Source organism: Psammomys obesus, unplaced genomic scaffold, assembly GCF_907164565.1.
Source record: "Psammomys obesus unplaced genomic scaffold, mPsaObe1.curated_primary_1811, whole genome shotgun sequence".
NCBI lineage: Eukaryota > Metazoa > Chordata > Mammalia > Rodentia > Muridae > Psammomys > Psammomys obesus.
Window position 1 is genome coordinate 2,568,423 of NW_026594311.1, and position 22,250 is coordinate 2,590,672.

General features: G+C 48.3%; 1 protein-coding gene across 3 annotated transcripts in view; it reads right to left on the reverse strand.

The window, feature by feature from the left end:
• The window catches only part of Kdm4a (lysine demethylase 4A), a 47,277-nt gene extending 25,919 nt beyond the window's left edge, over positions 1-21,358 (reverse strand). Inside the window, exons 1-11 of one of the 3 annotated variants that reach the window (XM_055618433.1) lie at positions 21,233-21,358; positions 18,586-18,762; positions 16,701-16,876; positions 11,751-11,865; positions 10,268-10,461; positions 8,060-8,109; positions 6,858-6,961; positions 6,370-6,507; positions 4,848-5,092; positions 4,083-4,282; positions 2,011-2,381 (exon numbers count right to left, since the gene is read on the reverse strand). In XM_055618433.1, coding sequence (XP_055474408.1) covers positions 2,011-2,381; positions 4,083-4,282; positions 4,848-5,092; positions 6,370-6,507; positions 6,858-6,961; positions 8,060-8,109; positions 10,268-10,461; positions 11,751-11,865; positions 16,701-16,876; positions 18,586-18,723 — 1,731 coding nt within the window. In that variant the 5' untranslated portion in view covers positions 18,724-18,762; positions 21,233-21,358. Of the gene's footprint in view, positions 1-2,010; positions 2,382-4,082; positions 4,283-4,847; positions 5,093-6,369; positions 6,508-6,857; positions 6,962-8,059; positions 8,110-10,267; positions 10,462-11,750; positions 11,866-16,700; positions 16,877-18,585; positions 18,763-20,198; positions 20,273-20,940; positions 21,023-21,232 lie in introns of those variants that run through there. The other 2 variants (XM_055618435.1, XM_055618434.1) reach the window with 2 other exon arrangements.
• Positions 21,359-22,250: the final 892 nt, after the last annotated feature.

Consider the following 22,250-nt stretch of genomic DNA (forward strand, 5'->3'; position numbering starts at 1 on the left):
AAAGAAAGAAAGAAAGAAAGAAAGAAAGAAAGAAAGAAAGAAAGAAAGAGAAAAAGAAAGGCAAATAAACAAAAAAGCAAGGTGCTGGATATAGGATTCTGCAGCTAAAAGCACAGCCTGCTCTTACGGCAGAGCCAAGTTCAGTTCCCCGCCCGCGTTAGGCTGTCCACACTTACCTATTACCCAGCTCCAGGGCAATCCAACACCTCTGGCCTCTGAAGGCACCTGCACTCACACACACAAACCCACAAACCACAAAGACCACATACATACATATTATTTAAAATATGTTTTTGGTTTTTGTTTTTAAGCTGAGGAAGCTTAAACGGGTGAAAGGCAACATTAGGGAAAGCTGGGTACAGGCTGAGAGAAGAAAGCCTCGGCAGCACGTCCACTAACACTGGGCCACGGACTTCCACACCTGGGTCAACATGGCCCATCTGCAAGGACCACAGCAAACTCACCAGGCACTCCTATTTTTCAAAGATACCCAACCAAACAAGTTAATATGAAGGGAAAAAAAAAAAGAGAGCCAGGTAGATCTCTCTGAGCTCAAGGCCAGCCTGCGCTACAGGGTGAGAACTTGTCTCAAACCAACAACAAAAGTACAGGTAAGGGAACGTAGACACTGCAGGTCCATGCACTCGGGTGCTCATTTACCTCAGCACACACTCAGAACAACTTTGGGGGTTGGGCTCAGAAACAGAATTCAGGTTGAGGCTTGGTGGCAGGCATTTCCACCTTAACCAATCTCAGCAGGCCCTTTCTAGTGTTTTCTTAAAGACTGGCTCTAATGTAGGCCCAAGCTGATCTCAAACTCATTACGAAGCCATGAGTTTGAGTTCATAGTTCATGACTATGAACTCCTGATCCCGCCTCCACCTCCCAAACGCTGGGGTTGCAGGTGTGCACCCCCACGCCCAGCTCGCCCACTTTGCCCTGACTGCAGTCATCGAAGCCAGGGAATAAGGTTATGTGGGTGAGGTGAATCAGCTGCAGCCGAATCACAGCCTTCTCCCCATGGCAGACCTACCAGAAACCACAATTTACAAATGGAAGAAAAGCCAGCTTCTGGCAACAGTGGAAACTAGGAGGAAGCCTAGACAAACACATCTCCGAGTACAGCTTTGGGAATTCGCCCGGTCTCCAAAAGGATCATCTGTCAGTGACAAGCTAGGATTCCAGAGCGGTGAAAATTCCTAAGAAAACGCCCCTTGAATATTAGGGTGAAAAAGGCCACTGTGATGGTTTAGCTAAAATTGTCCCTCATAGACTCATATATTTGAATGCTTAGTCACCAGGGAGGCCACTCTCTGAAAGGATTAGGGGGTGCGGCCTTGTTGGTGGAAGCTTCTCACTGGGGGTAGGCTTTGACGTTTCAAAAGCTCATGCCAGCCCCACTTGACTCCCTTTCTGCCTGCAGATCACGATGCTCAAGTACTTCGCCGTGCCTGCCATGCCTGCTGCCATGCTTCCCATGGTGAGGGTAAAGGTCTAAACCTCTGAAACTGCAAGCAAGCCCCCAACTAAATGCTTTTTCTTGTAAGTGTTTATACGCATTTGTAAGAGTTGCCCTGGCCACGGTGTCTTTTCACACCAATAGAACAGTGACTAAGATGGCCACCTCATCTCAAACCTCAAAACATCTGGGCCACAACCACTGCAGTTCAAACCTTTCTGTCTCTAGGCAAGGCGTCAGAGGAAGGGCTGCCACTACCTCAGAGCATCTAACCAAGCTTAGGGTTTACACTGCACGGCCCCGGCTGCTGCCGCCGCCGCTCCTAAGATGCTGTCCTCTGGAGCAATAGTCACACGGAGAGAAAAAGGAAAATCTAGTGAAGAGCAAACTGGAAGGCAGGAAATCTCACCTGGCACTCTGACACAACCAATGCAGGCAGAAGCTTCAAGACGAGACGGGGGGAGCCTCTCCCCTGCCCTCCCACACACCTTTCACCCCCACAGGCCCCTCCTCCACCGGAGGCCTCCCACACCACTGCACAGAGCCTCTACCTCTGCCAGCTCCTGCTCGCTGATGCTTCGGGGGGCGCTGCGTTTCTTCTTCACACTCGGCTCTCCTGTGATGGCCCCGCCGTCCTCTCTGGCATAGCTGTGCACCGTGAGAACTCCTGTTTTCTCTTGGCCTTGGCAAGAGACAGACTCACTGGTTTCGGAATCTGAAGAAATGGAATCCTGGGATGAACTGGAGCCCAGGCTGGAAGAGGATTTCTTTTTGGGACCAGAGAAGACAAGGCGTCCTCCTACGGGTGCGGGATTCACAGAAAGATCCAGGGCGGCTGCCTCAGGCTCGTCCTCCTCCTCATCCTCCTCTAGTTTAACATTCTTCAGCTCTTCAAATTTGACCTCAGTGGGGTCAGAGTAATCTGAAACACAGGTGCACACAAGACGAAGCAGGTGGGTAACACGGAGGAAAGCAGGATGGCAGAGGACAACTAACAGTTCTCCAAGTGAGACCTGGCTCTCACTGACAAGGCCACTGTGTGATCAGGACTAACTGCTCACCCTCCAGTGCCCCAATTTCTTCCTCTCCTTGCTGTGTGAGGATGCTACCACTTATTTTCGGGGGTCTTAATCCTAGATCCTGGGCATAAGGTGTTACAACTCACACGTGAACAGGGTTATGAGCAAGTGGCTGCTGCCATTCCCTCACACAGCAGCCGCTTGGCTGCCGAAGTGAGAGGAAATCCGCTAAGAGCTTCCCAAGCCACAAAGCACAGGTCCACAATGCTATCCGGCCATCAGACGTATGCTCATCAGACGTAAACCGATTGAAATCCAGACTCAGTGCCTTTCTGAGTAGCTGTTGCAAACACACCGTGTCTCTTGTGACACACCTGGGTCCTCCAGCCTCCAAGTAAACAAACTACAATGTCAGGCAGCCTGAGCTGCTGAGACACTGTACTCCCAGCGTACAGTTACATCTAATTAAGACCTCTAAGCTGGACATGGTGGTGCCTGCCTAGAATCCTAGCATTTGAGCGGCAGGAGGATAGCCCTTGAGTTTGAAGGCCAGTCAGGGTTACAGAGCAAGACAATGACTAAAAGCAAACAAACCAGGGCCAGCAGCGCATGCCTATAATCCCAACGGGCAGGAGCAAGCCTGAGCAAGAGGATCTCCAATTCTAAGCTACCGTGAGCTGTATAGTGGGACCCTGCTTCAAAACACAATAAGCTGGGAGGCAGAGGCAGGTAGATCTCTGTGAGCTCCAGACCAGCCTGGTCTACAGAGCTCCAGGCCAGCTAGGGATACATAGAGCCTATCTCAAAAAATTAAAAATAAAAGTGAATAAAAAATAAAATAGAGCCAGTGAAATGGCTCAACAGGTAAGAGCACAAGGCCTAGCAAACCTAGGTTCAATCTGGGACCTCACATAAAGCTGAAAGGAGAACACACTCCAACAAGTTTTCTTCTGTGGCAATGCACGCGCATGCACACACACGCACAAATGCACACACGTGCTCATATTTATGCAAAGCACACATAATAATAAATTTTTGTTACTGTTTTTTCTTTTTGAGACAGATTCTGACTGTGTAGCCCTGGCTGGCCTGGAACTCGGCATGTAAACTAGGCTGGCCTCAAACTCTCAGAGATCCAGCGGGTCCTGCCTCCCAAGTGCTGAGATTACTTTGCCCCATACATGAGTTTTTGAAGAATGGGGTAGATAATAAATAAAATGGCAGCATCGCTACACCACCTCACCTAACAATGGACCATCCATCCCAACCCGGGATCAAATTCAGAGGAAATCACCAGGGGCCCCAGGAGACAGTGCCTCCCATCCCTAGGCCTCCTCTGGCTCTCCCTTACTCAGATGGCCCTGCTACATGCGCCCACCTGATCTTCACAGAAGCCTTCTTTGGCGTCTTCCTGACACCTCCTTTCCTCTGTGTCTGGCTGCCCTACCATGTCCCCAAGCAAAACGCTTCTATCTTCCAGTACAGGTCTGCTCACAGACCAAGCTCTCACTTTTTCCTACTGACCCTGCAACTCAACACAGAACTGACCCAGGAACAGGCAGCTGTCAGTCAGGGCTGTGGACAAACCAGCACTGCCAGCTTACCTGGGAAGGGAAGGCCATCCTCAACTTGCCGCACGGAGCTGTGGGTGGGCCTCACTGGAGCGAGGGTGGCCTGGCACTCTGTCATCTCGTACTGTCCAGAACTCAGTTCTTCCTTGGGGAAGAGCTCGCTCTGACTCACCTCCTGCGGTATTTCAAGACAGACGCGGTGTCTCTTTGTCCCTATTCGGTGCTTGGCCAGGCTGCAAGGAGGAAGCAAACCTTCTAAGAGCCCGTATGTTCACCCATTCACCATCCAGCCAGATGCACTTATAGCTGGCCACACACAACGCAGAGCAGAAGGCTAGGCCTGCCTGGACACCTCCTCGCCCATTCCACCATCTGAATAGCGCACACACTGCCCATCATGGACACCCACTCTGAGGACTGAGACAAGGCTTTCTGGGGGACACCTGGCCTAAACCAGGCAGCCCACACTGTCCCTCCCATCCTTCCTCAGCATACACAGATACTCCGGCTCAGACCCTGCTGAAGCCAGATGCAACTTATTCCCCCTGAGCAGGTGAGTCTTGCTCCTACTCCCACATTTCTTCCAAAAGACACTTATGTGATTCTGGGGAACACTGACTCTGAGAACAGTACAAGCTCACCACCCTCATGCCTGAGCAGGAAGCTGCTGGGCACGTCAGTGCTGTGGCTTCCAGAGCCTTTTCCAAGACCTGCCTGTGTGCAGCACAAACAACCCGGAACATTCAAACTGTGGTAGCTGCCTCTTCCCCACAGCACGCCCATAAGCCTGCCCAGTACCTTCTCTTCACATCTCCCTCCTCTCCCTGCTCGACCCCTTCCATGTCCTCCTCTGGGCACTCCTCGTTCTCAGCTTTTGAGGTAAGTCCACTGTCCTTCAGAAACTCAGCTGCTTCTGGTGTGGGCAGAGTGTGGTCAATAACTGTGCTATCCTTCCCGGCTTTCCAAAGTTTGTAGCGTTCTGGCTGGAACCGCCTCACGAACACGTCCATGGAGATCTTCACCATGTCTTTTCTGCACGAGCACTGCCACGGGAGAACGACAGTGAGGACGCCTGGTCGGCTCCACCCTCCCATGTCCCACCTCCACCCTCCCATGTCCCACCTCCACCCTCCCATGTCCCACCTGCTCCCTCTAGTGCATTAAAGCATTAGAAGGTTTAAAATCACATTGCTGGGGCAAGACACAGAGAGGACAATGGGGGGGGGGGGGAATATGACCGAGTACGTTTTTGTTTTGGTTTGGTTTTATTTGAGACAGGGTTTCTCTGTATAACTTCAGCTGTCCTGTACTCACTTTGTAGACCAGGCTAGCCTCGAACTCGCAAAGATCTGCTTGCCTTAGCCTCCCAGGGGGGATTACCGATGTAACCAAGTATGTTTTTAACATATATCAAAATGACATGAGCCAGTGATGACAGTGGTGACACATGCCTTTAATTCCAGCACTTGGGAGGCACAGGCAGGCAGATCTCTGTGAGTTTGAGGCCAGCCTGATCTATGGAGTAATTACCAGGATAGCCAGAATACAATAAATAAATAGATAGATAGATAGATAGATAGATAGATAGATAGATAGATAGATAGATAAGGCGGGGGAGAACGTGGCAGATGAAATGCATTATTTTGTACAATATATGCCAAATTTGATAGACTAATTTTAGCCAATGCTGAAGCTCAAAAAAATATATATATATCCTGTTTTCATTTTCAGGCTGAGGGTTCATTGTCCTGCAGAGTCTTCAAATTAAAAGAAACAGCATAAACAAAAAGCAGAATGCACAGCACTAGGCTCTACCAAGCAAATCCAAATGGTCCTAAGGAGAATGGGTAGAGACAATCTGCACATGCTTCCCACATGCTGAGCAGCCGCCTGCCCTGGACGTCTACCCACGCCAGGACCAAACAGGCAAGCTTACTATTTCCGGTCAACAGTCTGGACCCTGCTGCCTGCCTAGAATTAAAGCAAACCCCTAAGGGTTTTGCATGAGAGAGATCTAGCTCCATAAGGGTACACAAGTAATCCAAGCTGAGAGGCCTATGGAGGGAGGCAGAGGCAGGCAGTTCTGTGTGAGCTCAAGGCCAGCCTAGTTTATAAAGCCAGATCCAGGACAGCCAGGGCTACAGAGAAACCCTGTCTCAAAAAAACAAACAAACAAACAAAAAAGATAGAAAAGAAATGCCCCATCCAGCCTGCTCAAAAATATCCATCCAACAGTTCAAAAAAAAAAAAGTTCTGACAATAGTTTCCTCACTCAGATACTTCTGGCCACGGTGTCTTGGAAGAAGTCAAGTAGGCTTACCAGTACAGCTTGCTTGCCATACTCAATCCACCGACGGGTGGCAAAATTGGTAGACTCAGCACAGTTGAAGCCGTGGTTGAAGCCAGCATGGTAACCATACGGAAAAGTAATCATAAATTCTCCAGCTTCTTGGGTCACCTGAAAAAGAGCAACTCTGAAACAGCTGTCACACATGGCAGAGGTCTAGCCTAACACTGGGTTCCTGAGTGTTTCTTTGCTACCTTAACCTGATCAACAAAGGGTAAGTCAAAACTGTCAGGTCTTGGGCTGCCTTTTAACACTACATGCATGCGAAGAGACTAATTAACCATCCTCCAAATCAACCCTGTGTGGAAGGCAAAGCCTGCCCTCAGCACCAGGAGAGCACATTAGCCACCTGCTGTCAAGCTCCACCCTAGAGACAGGAACAATAGACTGCAAAACTGCCCAACAAACACCGGAAGGGGTGCTTCTGTGTAAGCCTTCTGTGGGGACCACAGCCAGCTCACCTTGTCAAAGGGAATGCCATACTTCTTCAGCATTAATGGGGAAATCAGGGTCATCTTGTGGCGGAGGAAAGCCTCACAGCTTTGAGCACTTCCTGGGAAAAAGCCTGTCGAAAGGATGGTAGGTCTAAGTTAAAGAAGTTCTGCCCAAGCTCCGTGATCCTGGGGTCACTTCCCATCTGTAGATCTCAGGGGTGACAAGGTCAGTCACCTCACCGAAGTGATGCTAAGAGGGACTGGAGACATGGCTCAACAGTTAGGGGCATTTACTGCTCTTCCAGAGGGCCTGAGTTTGGTTCCCAGCACCATGGAAGCCAGCTCACAACACCTATAACCCAGGTTCCAAGAAATCCAACAACCTTTTCTGGCCTCCTCAAATGGTACTCACAAACACAGACAGACACTCAAGCATATAAATTAAAGTTATAGTAGACAAACACTCAAGCAAGCAAATTAAAATTACAGTAACAAAAACAAAAACTTTTTTGGGGGGTGGAGAGTGGGGACTGTCACTGCGTAGCTCTGCTGAGATGAAAGGCAAAAAAAAAAAAAAAAAAAGAGGGTGCTAATGCTGCTCCAGTTACAAGAAGCCTAAGCCCTGTGGTGAGCCTTCAACTCTCCCATGGGAAGTGTTACCTGGGTAATCAGACTCAAGCTGCCTCTGCTCTTAGAGAGCTGAGAACTACTTAGACCTTCTCTTAGTATTAGGCCCTAATACTGAGCCTGCACACCCAGCCTTTCGAAGGGAGCTCATCTACCCAGAATCTCTTGAAATAGGAAAGACGCTAGAGCACAAACCTATCAAAGTCCACACGAAAGAACCTAAACACACACAGACAGACACACACACACATACACCACCACACCACACACACACACACACACACACACACATACACACAACGACTCAATCCAGGCTTTCACATTTGAAACTTAGGAGAAGCTGACCAAGTCTCTTCCTAGTTGAGGTTTAGAGGGTTGGAGACAGAGTAGGAAAAGGACCATGGTTTTCACAGGCAGAAGAGGGACAGCTCAGACTGCACCCACCCCACTAAGGCATGTGATCTGGCAGCTGAGTTCACACACCCCACCACACCTGCAGGCCCGTGCAAGGTCACAAGCCGTGTGAGCACAGAGAATGAACATCTCCGAGCAGGGAGCTAGAGAGGGAGAAGGCTGTGCTGTACCTGGAGGGGACACAGTACCTTTGGCAAGCCGCTCCAGGCGTTTCCCATGCTCAGGTGGAACAGAGTACCTGCAATCACACAATAACATCAGACGCCAGCAGCGCACACGGGAAAGTGAGGCACTTGCTTTCGCTCACAAACACCTTGAAGGAAGCAGAGATCCCGAGGGCTCCCAGGTCAAGGAAACAGCAAACATCTGAGGTGACTGATATGCCGACTAGCTCAACCTGACTGCACATCACATCCATGGATTGAAATATGGTACTGTAGTTCCTATCTAAGCACGTTCACTGTGAGCAAGCTAAAACTGTACTTTGGCGCAGAGGACGCTGGGGATGAGACACGGTCACCAGACACTGGACTGTCTTGCCTGGAACTCAGTCCGTAGACCAGGCTGACCAGAAATTCACAGAGATCTCCCAGTCTCTCTGCCTCCCTACTGCTGGGATTAAAGGCCTGTTCCACCACAGCAGGCTTAAAAATGTACTTCCTAAAAACACCTAGAACAAAGCAAACCTAGGAAGGCAGGGACAGGAGGCTAGAAAATTCAAGGCTAACCTGAGCTATATAGGGAAAGGACGCTAAAAACTGATCTATGGAAATAAAATACTTTAAGACAGAGGAGTAGAAAGCCTACACAGAAGTATAAATTTATTTCTTCTATACTCACTCACTTAATAAAGACATTTACTGAATAAGAACTTACCTATAATTAAACTGTTTCATGCATGCTGAGGAAGGGGCATTACACTACTGTGAAGGTTTTCACGAAGCTCTGGGAAGGATGGGAAAGGCCTGAGGGAGAAGCTGGAGGATGGGGAACATGGCAACCAAAGAGTCAACACCTTGAGACTGAAGAAGCCATTGTTCTACCATTAAAGCCATCCTGATTACCCAACAGATTAATTATGCCTCTCCACAGTGTGGTGTCTAGGTATCACAGGAGCTGCTCTTTATGGCAAAACAAAGGAAACAAGAACACCTGAGACTATTTAAAACGTCTACAAAACTGCTAAGTTTTGTATTTAGTTAACTCATTTTAACTTTCACAATTTATACTGAAGACTATTTCAATTCAGTATGGTGGAACGTGGGTGTGGTCCTGGCACCGGAGAGGCAGCACCCTGACCCAGAACTGTCTCCTTCTGGACACAACACCGGTGGACTTCTAAGCACACATGTCCTGTGGATCCAGGAGGTCTGGGAAGTGTTTCCCTCCCGCCCCCTCCCAGGCCAGCCACCACCCCGCCAGCTCTGTGCTTTCCAGGTCTCAGCCTGGCTCTCATTTTCTAACGGCTTCTCTAACCTCCAGCCCACCTGTGCTTCCTCCCCCACCCTGACACTGCTGCACTTCCTGACGCGTCCTGAGCAGCCTGCCCTCTGTGGGCTGGGTGTCTCCCATGTGTTGCCCACTGATGTCACAGGCAGAGCCTGCACTAAAAGGTTGAGACTGGGAGACGGGGCAGTACACACAGACGACCCTGAGTCGGTCTCTGTCTCCCCTAACAACACGAAAAGCAGGGACATGTCCAGCAGAGACTCTTTTGATGCTCACCAAATTGCCTTTCCACAAAGCAAAGAAATCTCCCTACCATCTGGAGAGTAAATTTAGTAAACCTAAGATAGTCAGCCTTTAAGAAATGCCCCAGGAATTTCTTAAATGGTGGTGCATGCCTTAGATCCCAGCCCTCAGGAGGCAGAAGCAGGTGGATCTTTTGAGTCTGAGGCCAGCCTAGACTACAGAGTGAGTTCCAGAATAACCACGGCAACACAGACAAACCTCAAAAAGCAAAAAGCCACAGGCCTCCTGAGAGGAGGGAATCAGAAAGCATCGGGCAGCCTGGAAGTCCCATGACTCTGAGTAAATGCAGCGAGTAAAGCATGGCTCCATGCATAGGTGTGGCGTACTCTGCTCTCTAAGCCCCTATACTCAGCCATGCACGGAAGGGCATGCCTATTAATTCCAGTATCTGGGAAACTGAAGCAGAAGGATCTCAAGTTTAAGGCTAACCTAACCTACAGGGTTGAGACGCTGTCTCAAATACCAAAGAACAACAAAAATAAAACTTGCTACTCAAAGGCATTCTGGGCTCCAAAAGTATATAACTCAATGCAGAATGCCAGCTCCATCCCAAACCTGGTACCCAGAATCTGCACTTGCCACATGCATGAAAAGGCAGAAGCCTGGGCTGCCGGAGGGCAGTGCCAAGTGCAGGCTGACTTTACCATGACTTTGGCTCTCCAAAGTGCAGGTAGTTGATGCTGTACAGGTCCATGTCCTCCGTGTGCCAGGCAAATGACGTCTTCCACATGCCGAAGTACAGGTAGGGGGTATTCACCCCCTCAATGGTGATCCCACTCTCCTTTTCCACAAGGTCCAGGATGGTCTTCAGCCGCCCAATATTCCACTCATCAACGTGCTGCCAAGGAAACAACAGCCCAGGGCATAGATTTCAGTACAGGGGCCTCAGTGAGCTGTCACTGCTGACTAAAATATGGCACGTCAAAACCATAACATCCAAAATAAAAAAAGAGCAAGGCAGGAAAGCACCCTGCATTCAAGAGTCAGAGGCAGGTAGATCTCTATGAGTTCGAGACCAGTGTGGCCTACATAACAAGTTCTGGGCAGCCAGGTCTATGTAATGAGATCCTGTCCAAAAAAAGAAAAGGAAGGAAGGATGATGGACAGACAGAAAGATGGAAGGTTTGTAGGTGATTTTAGAAAAATAAAAGAAAGTTGAAAATATAAAGTAAATTTTAAAAATATTTAAGAAAGGGCCAGCAAAATGGCATAGCAGGTGAAGGCAACAGCCATCAAGCCTGAGGCCTGAGCTCAATGCTCAGAACCCACATGGTGGAGGAAGAGAGCTTATCACTCGTCCTCCTCTGACCACCACGTCCTTTCCCGAGGTTCTAACGGAAATCTAGGGCTCTCTCCTAAGCAAGCCCTGGACTACGATGCCCTGTTTTCCCACCTCCATCTCAGGTTCTCACAGCTCACACCTTCTGTCCCCTTCTAGTGCTCCTCCAACCTCCGCCCACCTGCGTGTCCTCCATATGAACCTTGGGACCCACTTCCTGCTTTCTGGACCTTTTCCTTCATCCTGTCCCCCATCCTTCTACATGTGACTTCCCAGCATCCAAACTGACATCGGCAAGGTTAGAATTCACCTTTTAAACTATTTACTTTCAATAAGTTTTGGCAATATTAAAGATCTGAGAGACAGTCGCTGAAAAGCCTTATAGGTCTTTTTATTCATCCAAAGGCAGGCCCAAATATTCCCCCTTCTACCATAGTAAGGCCAGTTTGGTAGCCTCCCCCTCCCCCCCCAAAAAAAGCCAGTCAAAGCGCTTCATTCCAGAATCTCACTGGAGAGCTCTGAAACCTGAATATGCTTCTTCTGCTAAATCCCCACCCTTTCATTCGACCAGTCCCGGACCTCTTCCTGCAGAACCCAGGCCGATGCCTCTAGCAAAGCCTTTTTTTCTGTGATCCAGCACACCCTTTCAAGAGTTCATCATCTACCACCCACAGCCTATGCACACAGCCTTGAAAAGGACACCGCAGCACCCAAGCCACATGCAGCACTGCCAACAAGAAACAGCAGCAGATCAGTGGGAGATGGTGTTTGTTCACTGGCCTATTCACCAGACAAGCACCTACTTTCGGAGTGCCAGACACAAGCAGCAAGACTCTTAGTGCTCTCACCTTTTCGTAGAGAGTTCCGTTCACATCTGCCCCGTAGATGGGAGGATTGAAGGTGAGGTTCTTCCAGTATTTACGTTCAAGTTCTTCAAATTCACTATAGCGTGGGGTACAGTACCTTTCAAAAATAAAGACGTTAGCCATTTACAGATATGGTGGTTTGGATGAGCACGGGCCCCACAAACCCATGTTTGAATACGTGGTCCCCAGTGGGTAGGACTGGGAAGGACTAGGAAGTGTGTCCCTGGGAAAAGCTGTAAGGTTTCAAAAGCCTCTGGCCAGGCCCCAGCGTACTCTGTCCCATTTGCCATTTGAGATGTGAGCTCAGCTGTTTCTGCCCCCATGCCTTCAGTGTGCTACCATGGACTCTAACCCTCTGACACTGTAAACTCAATTAAATGCTTCTTCCATAAGTTGCCTTGGTCATGGTGCTTTGTCACAGAAACAGAAAAGTAACTAATATACAGAAGAATAAGTTTATTAGGCATTATGACCCGTGTAAGACACAAGCCGCTATTCCAGGCACAACAAGAGATTTCAAAAGAACAGTGCACAAGGCTAAGAATGTGGCTCACTTGATAACTGTGCTAGCCTAACACGAGCTCTGGGATTCGAACCAGGCATGGCTGAACATGCCCGCAACCCCAGGACCTGGGAGGTAGATGCAAAGCATCAGGGCAAGGTCACCCTCTGCTACATGAGGGATGGCTCAGCGTTAAGAGCATGTGCTGCTCTTACAGAGGGCCTGACTTTGATTCCCTGCACCCACATTAGGCAGCTCACAGCTGCCTGTAATCCTAGTTCCAACAGACCTAAGGACGCTGGCCTCAGCAGGTTCCAGCACTCATGTGTACACACAGAAAGACACTAATAAATAAAAGAAAATTGTATTTTTAAAACAACAAGCGAGGGCTGACCAGATGACTGAATGAGAAAGGTTCTTGTTCTGCAAGCGCGAGTCAGGCCCCAGGTTCGACATAAAAGTAGAAGGAGAAAACTGTCTCCACGGTGCAGCCCTCTGCCCAGCAAACATGGGCCACAGCACGTGCAAGGCCCCCTCCCATCCATCCCGCAGACAAGGGTGACAAATAAAATTGTTAGAAAACAACAAAAAACAAACAAACGAAACAAACTTTCCTCCAGGGCTGAAGAGCTAAGTGTGAAGAGCACTGGCTGTTCTTGGTTCCCAGCACCTGCATGGTGGCTCATGGCTGTCCTAACCACAGCTCCTGGGGATCTGATGCCCTTTTCTGGCCTCGGCTAGTACTCTGAGTACCTGGTGTACCAGCAATCAGCAAGCAAATGCCCTTACACATAAAATTAGAAAGTTAAACCTTAAAAAAAAAGATTCCTTCCTTTGAACCTCTCACTCTAAAGAGGTTTTTGTTTCCCCCTTCACTTTTCTTTAATAAATCTGTATTTGTTCTGCTTTATAAAACAAGGGAGCAATCTTGGCCTCCCAAGCCCAAATACAGTTCCACTTGCACACTCCGGAGGTCAGAGGTGAGTCACAGACAGCCTGGGTTACCTGGGTTACACAGGGAGTTCCAGGCACATCTAACGCATGTCTCTCCCTCTGGAAACTATGGACAGGACGAAGCCTGGGGAAGGTCAAAGGCACAGATGTGAACCCACTCTCCGGTAGGGACACGGGATCCTGCCTTCTCTAGGGAGGCTGTTGCACCCTGCAGATTCTAGAGTCACGTGGAGGATAGGCTTACAAACACAAAAACCAAAGACACAAATCCAGCCCCTCCCAGACACCAACGCCTCCAGGACGTGAAGAGCGGCAGCCATGAAGAACACCAGTGTCCCTGCACTAATGGCAAGAAAACTCATCCTCGTAGTTCCCTTGTCACTGCTGTGTTCCCAGAATCCTCTCAGCCTAATGCTCAACAGATAATTAATGGGGGAAAACAGTATTTGAGGAAAAATACTAGGCAACAATAGAAATTGGGGGCTAAAAAAAAGCTTTTTATATCTCAGGGGGGTGGGTGGGAATGCAGTTCATTGGTAAAGGCTTGCATGAGGCCACACACACACACATACACACAAAATAAGTAAAATAATAATAAGTATACTGAGGCAAAGGGAATTAACTAAGTAATTTAACTTAAAAATTACATGTAGGAAAAAAAAAAAAACAAGCTGGATGGTAGTGGCACACACTTGTAATCCTAGCACTTGCGAAGCAGAGGCAGGTGGATCTCTGTGAGTTCAAGGCCAGCCTGATCTTTACTTTGAGTTCCAGGACAGCCAGGGCTACACAGAGAAACCCTGTCTCAAAAAACCAAAACCAGGAGAAAAACTGACAAGTGCTGACAAGCAGAGGTGACAGGGGTCTGGGGACATGGCTCAGCTACGAGCACTGACTGCTCTTCCAGGACTCGGATTAGCTTCCCAGCGCCTGCATGGTGGCTCACAACTGTCTATTACTCTAGCCCCACATGATCTGATGTCCTCTTCTGGCATCCGCAGGCACCAGACACGCCTGTGGTGCACATACATCAGGCTACACCTTCATATATACACACACGGAAGTTCTGGGGTTTCTTAAGTGAGATGACAGAAAGGAGGATGAAGCCTTGATGAAGGCCTCATGTGGAAAGCAGGCAGGTAAGCCCGGCCCACGGCGCAGCTGGGTAGGCATGAAGGATGGCCCACACTTCCGTCCACAGAGCACATCTTAATTCGTACTGTCAAGTAAAACAAAAAGGCAAAGAGGAGAGGACACCGGCGGTGGGAGGGAGGGTGACAGTAAAGTACCCTGAACACACCCAGAGGCGCAGATGGAAAAGCAAGACTTCTACCTGGGCTTGCTCAGTGGAGGTGGAGCTCCAACTGCCAGGCTGAAGTCAGGATGTGTGCACCAGGGGAATGAAGAAAGGGAAAAGGAAGAAATCCCCTGTGGGTCCTCAAGGTTGAAGAGCTAAATGGCAAGTGAGAAGATTCGAGAATGATGATTCAGGGCAGAGTGCAACGCAAGAAGCAAAAAAGTCACTCTCTGAAGTGAGAATGAGATTAAGAGCTACATCTTAAAAACAGCCTAGAAATAGCTGCAGACAACAGTGTCAGCTGAGACGCTGGGAAGAGGGTACAGCAGGAGGGCGTGAGAAGGGCCAGCAGACAGCAACCAACTTGGTAACTACTCATTCACATTTTGTGAGTGCCTGGGCCGCAGTGAGATGTGCTGGCTGCACGTGACAGACAGAGGAAAATAGAAATGACACACTAAAATTTAAAAAATAAAAAAATTAATTACTGCTAGTGATGAGAAGACAGCAGGCTCACTTTGTGTAAGAACAAGGGCCAGAGGTGGGCATGATGGCACATACCTGTAATCCCAGCACTCAGGGAGGCAGAGGCAGGTGGATGGCTGTGAGTTTGAGGCCAGCCTGACCTGCAAATCAAGTCCAGGACAGCCAAGGCTATACAGAGAAAAACTAAAAACAAAAACAGAACAAGGGCTGGCAAGATGCCCTGCTGGGCAAACGGAGCCTACGGAGCCTTACAGCAGAAAGAGAGCAGTGACTCCCAGAGTTAAGGTTTTTGGTTTCCTCACAAGTGCCAACACATGCATGTTTACATACCCTCATAATAAGTAAGTAAATATATTTTTCGAAGAACATGGCCAGGTTTAGCCTGTAATCCTCGGACTTGGAAATAGAGTCAGAAAGATCAGGAAGTCGTCCTCAGCTACATAATAAAGCAGAGGCTAGCCTAGGATATTATAAGACCCTGTCTCAAAACAACAAAGCTGGTGGTGGCACACGCCTTTAATCCCAGCACTCAGGAGGCAGAGGCAGGCAGATCTCTGTGAATTTGAGGCCAACCTGATATACAAAGCAAGTTCTAGACCAAAGCTATTTTGAGAAACCCTGTCTCAAAAAACAAAAATAAATTGATTAATCAAAATAAACTAATTCAAAGTTTAAAAACAATGCAAAGAAGTTTAGACTGTGACAGAGCACTGTGAGGAGGAAAGTCTTCCATAAAAAGAGCAGAAAAGGAACTGATGCCTGAACCAAGTGCTCTCCAGTAAGATAGCAGCCCCTTGGACAACTATGAAGAAGCCATCCCAGGGCCAGAGAGACGGCTCAGTGAGTAAAGCTACTTTTCACAAGCCTGATGATCCGAGTTTGGTTCCCATAAGCCATGTAAAAGTGGAGGCTTATATTAACTTGGTTTATAATAATGTGGATATATTTACTCACATACCGCTAACAGTGCATTTCAGAAGACCTACGCATACATTTCAAAATGAAGTGTGTTTCTAAAGAGCAGGTTATAGACTGTCGGAGTGTTTTAACAATTAAAATCATGTTAGGGTTCCGTTTGGGTCAGGGCTATGTTTAGCATTATGTTCAGGGTTATAACAAGAGAGGAATGGGAGAAAAGACTATAAATATCTATAAAGGAGAGAACTGACTTCTGAAAGTTGGCCTCTATAAAGCGAGTCCAGCACAGCCAAGGCTACACAGAGAAACCCTGTCTTGGAAAAACAAAGAAAAGAAAAACAAAGAAAAGAACAGAAAAGAAAAGGAAAGAGAGAGAGAGAGAAAGAAAGAAAGAAAGAAAAAAAGAAAGAAAGAAAGAAAGAAAGAAAGAAGGAAGGAAGGAAGCAATTCTAAGCTGTGTAATGGCACACGCCTGTAGTCCCAGCACTCAGGAGACAGAGGTAGGCAGATATCTGTGGTCTACAAAGTGAGTCCAGGACAGTCAGGCCTACACAGAGAAACCCTGTCTTGGAAAAAACAGGAAAAAAAAAAAAAGAAGAAGAAGCAAATCCAGACCTAGATGTTAAGAGAAAGTATATTTCCACTTGCTGAGCCTAGAAAACGTGCCTCCTACCTGCTGCATTAGGAGAATGAGGGCCTCCGAGGCTACACAGAAAACTGTGCCTCAAAGACAAAGCAGAACAAAACGGAAGACTCCAAAAGTGTTCCTACTCACTTGTCACTGTTGGCGATCTTGCGGAACTCACGAACAGTCATGGCTTTCTTCTGGATGTTGTACTGAGTGAAGAGACCAGACTGGCCAGTCACCAGCTGCTGGATGGGCGCAGGGATGACCAGATCATCAATATCATCATAGGATGTTCGTGGCTTCCACTCCTTGGGAGGGACCACCTACAGGGAACACAAGAGTTGGAGGCAGCGGAGACACCAGCAAGCTAGAATCAGCAAGTGTGTAAGACACGGTCCAAACAAGCTGTGCGTTTCAGGAAAGTAACTGATTTACCCACGTTCCTCCAAACCCAGGAAGTCACACTGCCAACACTGGCCCCTATAGTCTCAGTGACCTAAGCGAAACATATAACTTGTAATCCTAGGCACCTCATCAGGTTGATGAGCTGATTCTTGAACAGCCAAAGTGGCAGAAGCAGATGTACAGCTGACGCCTATCATCCTGGTACTCCAGGCCGTCTACTGTTTGAAACCAGCCTAACTCCCTAGTCCACTCTAAGCTAGCCTAGGCTAACTCTAAGCTAGCCAAGGCTACCATTGAGACCCTGTACCAACCAAGAAAACAGTAATTAACATGACTTTTAGGAAAGAAAATAATGTATATGCATCATAAAAATCCAACCATTTTTAATAAAATCTAGTAAGTGTGTCAATTTATATCCCTCCCCCGTGTGCTGAGAAGCTACACTGTGGGCCTTGCAGGTCCTGATGACTATTTGAACGTAGCAGAAGCCATTTCCACTTGAGTCAAGACAGCTGACAAGAGCCTCAGAAAAGTCACCAGGGTCCAAGACTAGTCCTCGGCTTTATAACCGAAGTCCCTGGTTTTTGCATATATAGTCATATATAAATATATATGTGAATAACATATTTATATATAACTATATATTAATATAGAATAAAATTATGTATATATATATATATATTTTCTTTTCTCTCTCTCCCATATCCAAAAAGAGCTCAGAAAACAGCTTAGAATCGGGCGTGGTGGTGCACACCTTTAATCCCAGTACTAGGGAGGCATAGGCAGAAAGAGTAGTCTGAACTATAGAGCAAGTTCCAGGACAGCCAGGGCTACAGAGAGAAACCCTGTCTCAAAAAAAAAAAAAAAAAAAAAAAACAAATAAACAAACAAAAAAGGAAAACAGCTCAGAGATATAGGGTGCTAAACTCAATCTTCAGTACCACAAAAAAAAACAAAAAAAACACCAAAAGTGAACACACACATAGAGCAGGGAGTGCTGAGACTAAGTCTTCTGCGTCTGCTTCTGGAGGGCTCTTCCAGAAATACAATCTCTTTACCAGGGGGGCCTTGGAAAACCCCGGCTGTGGCCGAGGGGCTGTTTTGAGCGGGGGTGGGGAGGATGGCCCTGATTCAATGTACAAACCGAAAACCAATTTCAAACTACAGACACCAAAATGCTCAAGCGGTCTGGCCAGTGCCTTCTCTCCCTCAAAGAAGGTCCTGGAGGGAACCGAATTCTATCAAGTGCATAATGAGACTGAAAGCGAGGAGGTAGGGCGGAGGAACTCGGGCGGCAGGGAACAGCCAGGAAAAGCCCCTAGCCCTGGCCAGGCCTGGGGACACTGGCTGTAGTGCTCTCTTTCCTATCCTACCAGCCTGAAGTGCCATGCACGCTCTGATCTTAAAAAGGACAACACAACTCTGCTCTCACTCAGAAAAGAATAATGTACCACTACAGTCCGTTTCATCTTCAGGGACTCAGGAAACATGATTTCGACAGGCTGTGTGAAAACATGACTTGGCTGAAGAAGGGGGAGAATTCAACACATAAACCAGAAACTAATTTCCAATTACAAACATACTCATGCAACGGCTGCCTGGGCAGGTTGGCAGCCTTGCTCCTTACCTTGGCCAGCCCAGCTCGATGGGCTCCTTGGGATTCAATGTAGGCGATGTACCTGCTGAAGTTCCGGAACTCTTCCATGGTGGGGTAAAAGGTCATGATCCGAGCACTGGGGTTCAAAGTTTCTGATTCAGAAGCCATTTTCTCTTCTTTCGTAGGTTGATTTGTTTGGATAAAAATCTGAAGTAGTAAGGGGAACAAAATTAAGGAAACTGCCTCTAAGATAGTTATTTAAATGAACTAGAACAATGAGTAAAATCCCTTCTATTTAAAAAGAACCTCAGGAAGCCAGAAGTTACCAAAAGCCTGTAATCCCAGCACTAGAGAGAAGGCACAATCTAGAGATTGGAAGCCAACCTCTAAAACAAGAAGAAAAAAAACAAAACTGATGTCCAGGCATCGGTGGCACGTTACCTTTAATCCCAGCACCTGGGAGGCGGAGCTAGGTTGAGGCCAATTGGTCTACAGAGATAGTTCCAGGACAGCCAGGACTACACAGAAAAACCTATCTCAGAAAACCACACCAACCAAACAAAAACCTGATGTGCCAAAATTGTATATACCCAGATCTCATTTGATATGCACTGTTTTAGCTTTAAATATATATATATATATATATATATATATATATATATATATATATATATATATATATATATATAACTTAGTTTTTGGTCCTATGTAAAAATATAGCTGACCTACCTCCCTCTTAATTTTACCTTGACTGCTTTTACTCCTCCCCTATTTATGTAGCCCTGGCTGTTCTAAAACTCCCTGGATAGACCAGGTGGGCCTCAAACCTAAGTCTGCCTCCCAAGTGCTGGGATTAAAGGTGTGGGTCACCACTCCCTAGCTGAAATCCCTCATTAAACTTACTACAATATGATCTAATGAGCCTCCTATGGACTCTTTTCTGGGGCACAGCTTTGCAACAGAATTTGAAATCCCTGAAAAGTAACTAGGCTGCCGGTTACAAAGTTTCAGGGTTAAAAAGTACTTTGATAGTAACAGTATGCTGTGACTGTAAAACACTATGGTGAAATTGTTCGAGCTAAATCAAAATGATTTTAGAAGCCAAGCTTGGCTCTACTGCACTGAAACTAGCAATGAGCTGGCAATACAGGGCAAACTTCCTAACTGCAGAGAGAAAAGAGATACCTATTTTCAAGTAGTCAGTGGGCAGACCCTACCCTCATTGTTGGTAATACAACAGATCACCACAACTGGAAAATGAATAATGAATAATAAAAGGAGCCACTTTAAAGGAAGCAGAACTAGTGTGTTCCTTACTGGACCTCCTCTCCCACAGCCCTGAGCTCTGCTTCCCCAGAGCCAGACAGTCCTACTAGAGGGGAGGAAACTGCCTACAACCTTCCAGCAACCTAGTGTGGGATTGGGGAAGCAGCGTGGAGTAAAGCCATCCAAGACAGCAGGAAAGAAACCCTGCTACTGTTAAGGTGTACGCTTCCATTCCGCTCAAAATGAGGTATTTCTGGTCAGGCACTTTTCATTAACTTTGCATGACAGGTATACTGTTATCCCTGTTTTACATACCAGGAAGAGTGCTCCCAGCCCCCTCTCCCACCCCCTTCTGCTCTCTCCGGCTTAGTACCTACCTGAACTAAGTCCTCTCCAAGAGCGAATATTCAAATGTGGGAGGACCTTTAAGCCTATTCAACCTGAGACTTTTCCCTCTAAAAGAAAATCTCAAAATAGTCTACTTTTGAAATTTTTACAAAAACATCACATAAATGCCGGGCTAGGGTCCCTCCCCTGGGCTTCAAAGGGGTACTTCATCCACCTTTGCCCTATTTATCTTTGTGTGCCCAGAACCCAGAACAATGCATGCCACAAAGTAGATACTAGGAACTGCTGAATAACTCATTTCCTCTGCTCACTTCAGCGGGTCATCTCGTTACTTTTACCCTAGGGTTCCTTTCCTGCACTATTCCGTAGGGGAAATCTGGTCCAGGACTCCTTCCCACCCGCATTCAGCAACAAAGCAAAGAGTCCAGGGATCTAGACCATCGGCTTTTAGAGTGAAAACTCTGAATACTGATCCGGTCTCTGACACTTTTTAACTATATGACCTTGGCTGTGTGAGCGGGCTCGGTGAGTCTCAGTTTCTCCACCTGCCAAATGGGGATCCCGACCCCTTGCCTTGCTGAATCGGTGATGATGAACTCAGATGATGCAAGAGAAACCTTAGACGCTAGGCCCAGTACTTATGCACTCCATTAAGGCAGCTGCTGTTAACAGGGGCCTGAAACTCCCGCACTCTCCACCCCCACAGCCACCCCCGCGGCATCCCTCCAAAGCAGCCCCGGTTCCCAGTGTCCCCAGCACCTCACCACTTACAGACACTGCCCCTCCCGGCCCCACTGCTTGGGCGAGGGAGGCCCGGCCGCAGGAAGAAGAAAATAAGGCCCAGTGGGGCCGCCCCCCTCTCCCGACGCCCATTGGCCACTAGAGATTGGAAAGAACCAATCGCAGGACTCATTTTAGAGACTTATTTTTCTATTGGCCGAAAGACATGTCAATCACTTGGCCGAGCCAGACCCACCCCGCCACCCTCCCCCACCACCGGAGCTCACGGTCAAGGTTCTGGCATCATCAGACCCTTTGAGATCCAAAGCCCGACGGCTCTCACCTAAAGCCTAAAGCCCTAGCAGGGCTCAGGCTTGGTTTCTGCTGTCGCCACTCGCCGGTCCCACTGTCTTTCTTGAGGGCGAAAGACAAAGCTCCGCCTCCCTTAAAGTCGGACTCTGCGCAGCCTCACAGAGCCCCCATAGTCGGCCAACGCGAGGACGGCTTAAAGTCCTCACCCAGCCAATGAGCGCTCGCTGCAGCTGCTCGGCGTCTGGGACTACGCGCCCGCCTGGCCTGTGAGCACAGACTCGGGCTGTTGCCAGGAGAAAACGCTGAACCTCACGGGATTGCGGCCACTGAGCATCGGGGCTGGGTGCGGAGCTGGCCAATCAGAAGCCGGCCGAGGCCTCCATAGCTAAGCAGGGTGGAGAGAGTGCGCTGGAAAGGGCTGGCCGGGGATGGGGAAGGGCAAGCAAGGGCTTCTAGGGTGTTTCAGGCGACAGGGGGAGCCTAAGTTTTCCCGGAGTAGCTCCTTTGCCTGCGAGGTAAAGGCGATGGAGGGACCTCCCGGAAAGTTTCAAAAGTCGAGGCGTCCCGAGAACGTGACCGGCTTCCCCGGGGTTCGTCCCGAACTCTTTGAGTTCTCAGAGTCTTGCGTTCTCAGAAGCCCCTCACCAGCCAGCAAGGCGGGGTAGTTAGGGACCTCCTTCCGGGAGAAGGGACCCTGGGGGGTCATTAGGGCAGATCCTGAAGGAAGATCTCCCTGGAGGTTTTAAGAAGAGGTTCCCCCTGAGCGGAGACTGCGGGTCATTAGCGGCTCTTGGGGCGGAGGAGTTGATTCTGGAATCATTAAAGGCACTTCAGGAGGCCGAAAGGGATCCCCCCCCCCCTCCGGAAGTCATTAGGAGCAGTTCCTGAGAGGTTGTGCCCTGCTTTAAGGAGTTCCCAGAGGGTCAAGGACGATGAGGAAGGAGACGTTAACAGGACACCCTTACAGGTCAAATAAGGAAGAGAGCTCACCTAGGCATAAAACATGAGCAAAACTCCCGATAGTACTGGAAAGAATTGTGCTGTGCCTG